This window comes from Gossypium hirsutum, chromosome A04 (assembly GCF_007990345.1).
Source record: "Gossypium hirsutum isolate 1008001.06 chromosome A04, Gossypium_hirsutum_v2.1, whole genome shotgun sequence".
NCBI classification, from domain to species: domain Eukaryota; kingdom Viridiplantae; phylum Streptophyta; class Magnoliopsida; order Malvales; family Malvaceae; genus Gossypium; species Gossypium hirsutum.
In genome coordinates, this window is record NC_053427.1 from 64,941,840 (window position 1) to 64,949,922 (window position 8,083).

At 32.8% G+C, this 8,083-nt stretch overlaps 1 protein-coding gene across 1 annotated transcript; it reads left to right on the forward strand.

The window, feature by feature from the left end:
* The first annotated feature begins 202 nt into the window (after window positions 1-202).
* LOC107899490 (aquaporin TIP1-1) lies at window positions 203-1,414 on the forward strand. Its single transcript, NM_001326874.1, is given in 2 exon segments — window positions 203-632; window positions 747-1,414. Coding segments are annotated over 2 exon segments (756 nt in total). The 5' UTR covers window positions 203-248; the 3' UTR covers window positions 1,119-1,414.
* Window positions 1,415-8,083: the final 6,669 nt, after the last annotated feature.

Consider the following 8,083-nt stretch of genomic DNA (forward strand, 5'->3'; position numbering starts at 1 on the left):
TAACGGGGATGACCGGTTCATCCCGTTTCCCAAAATTACATAAATAATGATATCACAGCCTGTCCACCAATCTCCATCCAAGATAGTACACCCGTCCCCAGATTATTCCACCGGTAACGGATGAATCCCGGTCACCATGGACCAAAGCTTTCAAATATAAGTAAGAGGTAGAGCCGAGAAGTGGAGACCAGACTAGACCAGTACTCACTCAACATTCCCATTTCCAATCTCCAGCTCCCAAGGTAAATATGCCGATCAGAAACATAGCAGTTGGCCGGCCCGAAGAGGCGACTCACCCCGATGCTCTCAAGGCAGCTTTGGCTGAGTTCATCTCAACCTTGATCTTCGTTTTCGCTGGATCGGGCTCAGGAATGGCTTTTAACAAGTTGACCGACAACGGAGCAACAACCCCGGCCGGTCTCGTAGCCGCCGCTCTAGCTCATGGCTTCGGTCTTTTCGTCGCTGTCTCCGTTGGCGCCAACATCTCAGGTGGCCACGTCAACCCCGCCGTCACCTTCGGTGCTTTCGTTGGCGGGAACATCACTCTCTTGCGCGGCATTCTTTACTGGATCGCCCAACTCCTAGGCTCAACCGTCGCTTGCCTGTTGCTTAAGTTCGCTACCGGCGACCTGGTAACATCACCATTTCCCTCCAAAATACTCCGTTACAAAATCAGTTATTTCCGTTATTGCACAGTGTCTTATTTTATTTATTAATTTGGCGGGTTTTGTTACGGTGCTTCGCAGGCTGTACCAGCTTTTGGATTGTCATCAGGTGTGGGCGTGTCTAACGCATTGGTTTTCGAAATCGTGATGACCTTCGGATTGGTGTACACAGTGTACGCCACAGCCGTTGATCCCAAAAAGGGAAGCTTGGGAACAATCGCACCATTGGCAATTGGTTTCATCGTGGGGGCCAACATTTTGGCAGGAGGTGCCTTCGATGGAGCCTCAATGAACCCAGCTGTTTCATTCGGACCAGCCTTGGTTAGCTGGACATGGGACAACCACTGGATCTACTGGGTCGGACCCCTTATCGGTGGTGGGCTCGCTGGTCTCATCTACGAGTTCATCTTCATCAGCAACACCCACGAGCAGCTCCCAACCACCGATTATTAAGCCTAATCAGGGTTTAATTGATTTGTCTGTCACTTTGAAACCGGATTTTCTCCGATCACATTTGAGTCTCCTATCTCTTTCCTTGTATTTTGTGTTTAATTTGTGGCCGTCGATCTTGTTTACTTTTTTGTTTTTTTTCATTCCCATCCTCTATCATGATCATCATGAATGGCAGATGTTTACAATTGCATGCCCTGAAAAAATGGTATATGAGTGACTCACTGTAATTCTTTTTTCTTATATTATTGAAAACCAGCGTCAGGGCTGTAAATGTGACTTCTCTCTTTACCTCTTCCTTGTTTCTATCATGTGCATTTCCTATTCACTTTTACCTTTTCTTAAGTAAGATTGTACAGGTGGCATGTTTCATTTAGACAGAATATTTAAAATAATGGAAAAAAAGACATAATAATATATCTAACACTAACCCTAACTCTTTATCCATTTTTAAATAAATTTAGTAATTTTATACGTATAATGATAAATTTAATCATTATTTTTAATAAAAATTAAATTATTTTTATTGAAAAAAATATTGATTAAAATGTTATTTTTAACAATATTAGAATGACAACTTACAAGATGATCCATATATATTTTATGTTGACATGATATTATTTACTTTATATATCATGTTAACAAATAATTTAAATTTTACAAAAAAAATTCAAAAAGTTTAAATAATTTATTAAAAAGTTCATAAATATTAAAAAAAATGAAGTACACAAGATTGTCCCATGTTTAAAAATTTAATGTTTTAATTAGTATTTTTTTTAAATATGATTCAATTCTTTTTGAAAGGTTGATGGCCAAATTTAACCCATTTTTAAAGATAAAAGGTCAAATTTAACTTAAAAAGGAATAAGAGCTAAAATTGATAACATATGTAAACATTGAGGGTTAAATTTATCATTATATCATTTCAATTTCATAAGTAAATTTTAAATATAGCCTTTTAAGTGTTTTATTTATCATTTATTTTTTTTTACTACATACTAAAAAGTGTGTAATGTGAAAAATGCATTCATATAAATACATATATAAATAAACAAATCCAATCATTTTTTATGTTGTATAAGTATAGTTGTTTACGCATATAATAAGCAAACTTAAAATGATTTTACATGAATAACAATATTACTACTTTTTGAAATTTGAGTTGAAATTAAATTTTTATATGGATATAATTATATAAAATAAAAAATAATTCATCAAATTAAATATTAAATTAAAAAGTTGGTATAAACATTAATAATAATTATTTTAATAAAAATAAAAGTTAAATTCTTAATCCTTGCATAAGGACAGAGTTAAGGTGCTGGTAGAGACTCAGCTCCCCCTAAAGTAGAAAATCTCTTTTGATTTTTTTATAATTTATAAAATTTTAAATTAAGAATAATAAAATTATACTTTAATTCTTAAATATAATAAAAATAATTTGATATTTTAAAAATCATAAGAATATAAACTATTTAAAATAATAATAAGTACATTTTTATTATCCTAAAAATATACAAATGATCCCTGAAAAAATATTTCAGAATTCACCCTGCCCTGCCCGACGAGATTGATCAAGTCCCTTAAACCTAAACAAAAATGATTTGAGGTACGAGTGTAAAAGAAATGGTGGTAGAGTGGCTGAGTACAAGTGAAGTCCATAGAGAGATTCTTTGCCGTTCAATGATGGGGATAATAACGCCTACAAGGGACACGTGAATATTCAGGACCAGCTGGCGTGCACCGACCGTGCCCAAATTATTTGTCACATAGGACCTACCCTGTTTGTTGTCTTCTTATTGCCACTTTTTCAGGTCTGTGGGGTTTCAACTTTCGTATGGGACAGAAGTGCCTCGCATATCCATCTTCATTACTTACTTTGGCCTTTTGGCCTTGACTTGGGGGGATCATGGAGCTCAAGTTTTGTACTTACATCATCCTACCATTACTAAAACTTGAACCAACACTTGAACCAATTTCAGTACCTAGTTGTAACCCAAGACTTTTACATGTCTTTTAGCCCTGGCCGTTCCAAATTTGCAAGTGCCAAAAGGCTAGTCCAAAACCCCATTGGTATCTGGGGAGAGCATGATACCGTTTTGATCCTTTAATGACTGCACCCAAATGGGATTGTGAGACGTGGCTTTAAAGTGGCCGCGGATTGGAAGGAAGGGATGTCAAAGTGGATTGTGAGGCCTACTGATAAAGTGCGGCTGTTCCAGATAAAAATGTCTCTGATTGTGCACATTGTTGTTCTTATTATATGTTAAATACCACAGCTCTGCTTGACAGCGACCCTTCCCCAATTTCACATGCCTCCATGTCTGCGATTTTATCTACCCCTTTCAAATCTAATAAGCACTCTTAATTAAATTAATTAAGGGGTTACCCTCAATAAATTCTTAAACTAAATTAAAGAGTAGGTACGATTTTCTTTTTTGGGTTAAAAAAAGAGTAGGTATGATGACATATATGTTAATGAATACTACAAATTGTGATCCAGGTTTTATGCTTGGAGATAATATATTTTAGTGGAGCAATTTCTTGTGATGAAAACTATTCTAATTAACTTTTTCACAAACACATAAATAAACTTACATCAACCGCATCCACTATCAAAATGATAGGATCATTATTTTCATCATTATTTTTATCTTAATATCAAATAATCGAGTAAACTCATATTTACCCGTTAAATGGTATTTCTTTATAAATAGTCAAGTTTTTAATAAAAATAATTTTTTTATGTTTTATAATAAAACGAATGATATAAGAGGAGTTTCAACTATATCTATTTAAATGTTGAAAAATCTTATTCTAATCAACGTCAAATAAAAGAAGTGTAGTTCTATACGGATTCTACTTGTGTGGCATGGTCTATACTGCGAGCACCTCTCGTAACCCTCTGCCTTAAACCCTACATATACCCCTTTGTTTTGCCACTGTATTTATATTTTAATAAGTATTCAGATGACACAACTATCACAATTTCATATAAGTAAGCCTATTAATTATAATTTATTAAATGAATATGATCTTAGTTAAAATATTATTTTAGTAAAATGTTTAATTTTCACATGAAAAAAAATTAATTAATCATATTTTATTAAATGAAAATAATCTCCAATGAGTGAAATTAAATATATCAATTTAATAAACTATTAAGTTTCCTAATTAAATATTTTACTATGAATTTAGAGCATCATAATCAAATAAATTGGTTACTTGAATTTAATAAATCATGATAAATTAATTAATTAAAGATATGGATAGTGATGTAGGTAGCAATGAAATGTTTAAAAATTATTACATAAAATAAGTTAAATTATATTATAATTTAAAAAAATTATATTATGAAGGAAAAATGATTTGACTATTATTAATTTATTGTAACACTCCACTTCTGATCCAGTTGTCGGATGTAATATCCCGTAAGTTAAGGATGTCAGGAAATATACTTCCAGGATCCTGCCTACACGAATCGGGCTCAAAAAAATTATTATTATATTTTTGGGGAGTTACTTTAAAAGTGAATTGAGTGTTAATTAAATAATTTCTTTAAATTAAAAGGGACTAAATCAATAGGTGATAAAAGTGGGAAAGAATACTAAATTTATAAAGAGGATAAATATCAAAGGACTTAGCAATTAAATAAACCATTACTTAAATGGATTTTATTAGTGGATGAGAATGAGAATAATATATATATAGGTTATATTATTAATAATTATAATAGGATAATTATAATATGTAAGGAAAATTAATAAAACAAAAGAAAATATTAATGTTGATAGGAAAGAAAATAAAAAAGAAAAGAAAGTGAGTGGGGAGGGGGAGGGGGAGGGGGAGAATGTTTTTCTTCGTCTTTGTTACTGCCGAAAAACCATTGAAGGTTTAAAGGGAAAAGCTTGGTTATTTTATTTGCTATCTTTGAATGCATGTAAGTATTTCTGAAAGGGATTTTCATTTTGAGTTGGGAATAGATTAATTTAACTAATCCTTATGCTAGAATGGAGAAATTTTGGAACTAATGGATAATGTGCTTTTGGATTTAATGCTGAGCTTAAATGCATGGATATTTTAGGGAAAATCTTGTTAAGGATAATCTTATAATTTGCACATTGGTGATATATTGAATAATGAGATTGAGTTTAAGGTTGTTGGGAGAAATTTAGCATGCAATGTTTATGAGCTGGAAAAAAATAATTAAATGAAGTATAGATGTTAATTTCAATTGTCATTTTAATGTGATTGTATGATAATTTTGATTGGAATTGATGGATAAGGATGTAGCTGCTGTTAAATTTTAGACGGCATGGTAATGATTGATAAATTCCAAGAGTATAAGGACTGTTTGGGAATTAGATACATGTATATAAATATACTCGGTTGTATGAGGACATTATTGTAGACATTGGATGTCTAGTTATATTGTGGCAAGGATTAAGTTGATTGAATAACAATTTTTAATGGTTAAATGTGTAACTATAATTATTGAGTAATTGATTTAATTAAATTAATATTTCTAGATCGGGAAACGAGAGCTTTTGTTGCCAATTGTGGAAAAGAGAAAGCTACTGAATAATTGTTCACGAGCATAATTCCGGTAAGTTCATGGACTCGAACTTAATCTTTCTAATTTCTATTTAATTAAACGATGCTAATCTAGCTGTTGATATAAAATGTATGTGTATTATCAATTTAATGTAAAGGAAAATGAATGAGGAAATTGTGGAAGTAAATAATTGTACAATCATCAATATATTAGACTAGAGCTGGGCTCATTGTGGATTTTGTCGATATAATCTACTAGTGCTGGGCGCGCAATCTTCGTCAGCTTGTCTGACTAGTGCTGGGCACACAATTGTCGATTTATCCGACTAGCGCTGGGCGTAAACACCGTTGGTTCATCCAACTAAAGTTGGGCTCACATTTATTATCGTCGGTATATTCAACTAGCACTGAGTACAAACATTGTTGGTTTATCCAACTAGAGCTGGGCTTACATTCAATACTGTCGGTTATAGCATTGGGCGCAATCTCTTTTGTGGTTTACCCACTAGGCACCAAGTGCCATGTAGCTAATAGATCATACGACAAGATGACTTGAATTATCGAAAGAATTGAAATTTCATTTGGTTAAGTTATAATTTCATATTATTATTGATTGTTCTTGTGGTTAGCTAATAAATGAAACCTATAGAATGTAAATTGATTTACATGTTTGCAGGTTAGATAAATAATAGAACCGGACTCGGCATCTTTCAAGAATCCCGTATTCAATGTTTTTGGTGTTTCCTTTTGTGTTTTTGGTATGTACCTAGGATGAAAAATTAGTGATAGTGTCCCTTCTGTTTAGTAAGTCCTAGGGAATATGAATTTTTAAGCTTAAATGATTGTAAATACATGTTTGAAGTTTTATGCAATACTTGAAAGTAATGTTTGTTTAAATGATTTGGTCATTTTGGTGATTTACCTAGGTTGTTTGTTTGGTAGATAAAGTAAAGCTATTATTTGTGTCATTTGTAACACCCCTTACCTGCATTCGATACCGGAACAAGGTACGAGGCATTATCGGACTAAAATACAAACATTTGTACAAAGCTGAAGCAATAATTTCCACTCAAATTTAAAACTTTTTTAAAAAAACATATATACTGTCCCTATTACGAGCTTTTGAGGCTCGAAACATGCATTGGAAATGGTTCAAGACTAAATTGAAAAGTTTGAAAACATTTTAGAAAACTTAGAAAAATATTCATGTAAAAGGGGTCACACGCCCGTGTGGCATGGCCGTGTGGCCTACATGGTCGTGTCTCTAAGGCGTGTACCTCTCTAACTTGCATCTATGAAGAAACTTGAGTCACACGGCCTAAGCACATGCCCATGTTACTAGGCCGTGTGGTAATTAAAATTTCACATTTTAAGTGCAGACTTTACATGGCCGTATCACACAGCCATGTTGGAGCCCATGTATGTTACACGGCCAAGCCACACGCCCGTGTGCTAAGCCGTGTGTCTAATCCTAGACATTCTGTTTCTAGCTTTTAAGATGTAGGGGACACACGGCCTTAATACACTCCCATATAGCAGGCCGTGTGTCACACACAACCTAGACAAACGCCCGTGTGTCTGCCCATGTGTAAGAAAATAGGTTATTTAAGACCATTTTTCTCACCCTCATCCTTTCCATCTACATAAAAAAACACATTTATATACTAATAAAGCCCAACCAAACAACCATTTCAAGCCAAAAACATGTATATTTCATTATCTAACACAACCATCACATTCAAATTACTTTACATATTTAATCTTTCATACTATTTCATTATCATTTCAACTCTTATACATGCCATATAAATCAAAAAGTTGTTTAACAAAATCTACCGGAGTAAATCTGGATAGTATGATCCTTGATGTAGATCTAATCCTTCGAATGTATATACATCAATCTACAAGAACGATAAACATATACAAGTAAGCTTATAGAAGCTTAGTAAGCTCATAGGCATAGAAAATAAGTCTTCCCGAACATTTTACAACAATCATATATTATACGATTTCACTAATTTCTGCTGTCAATCACAAAATCAGTGATAAGTTCGCTTGACTGAATTCAATGTCACTTATTAACCAATTTTAATCTTTCGAGCCCATTTATCGTTTACCTTTCTTAATTTGTACTTTTACTCAAACATTGTTTCACAATTATCATAGTTTAATGACATTCTTATGCAATAATATACTATAACATTCATGAATTTTTTTATATCAAAACATTAAATTTAGCCATATGAACTTACCTGGGATAATTTACAAAAGTTGTAGAAATTTAGGGACTATTCTAGCAATTTATCATTTTCACGATTCGCTTCGAGTTCTTAATCTATAATTATAAGATCATTCAATTATTAGCATTTATCATAATTTTACTCTATTTCATACTTATGCCCTTAAATTTTGAA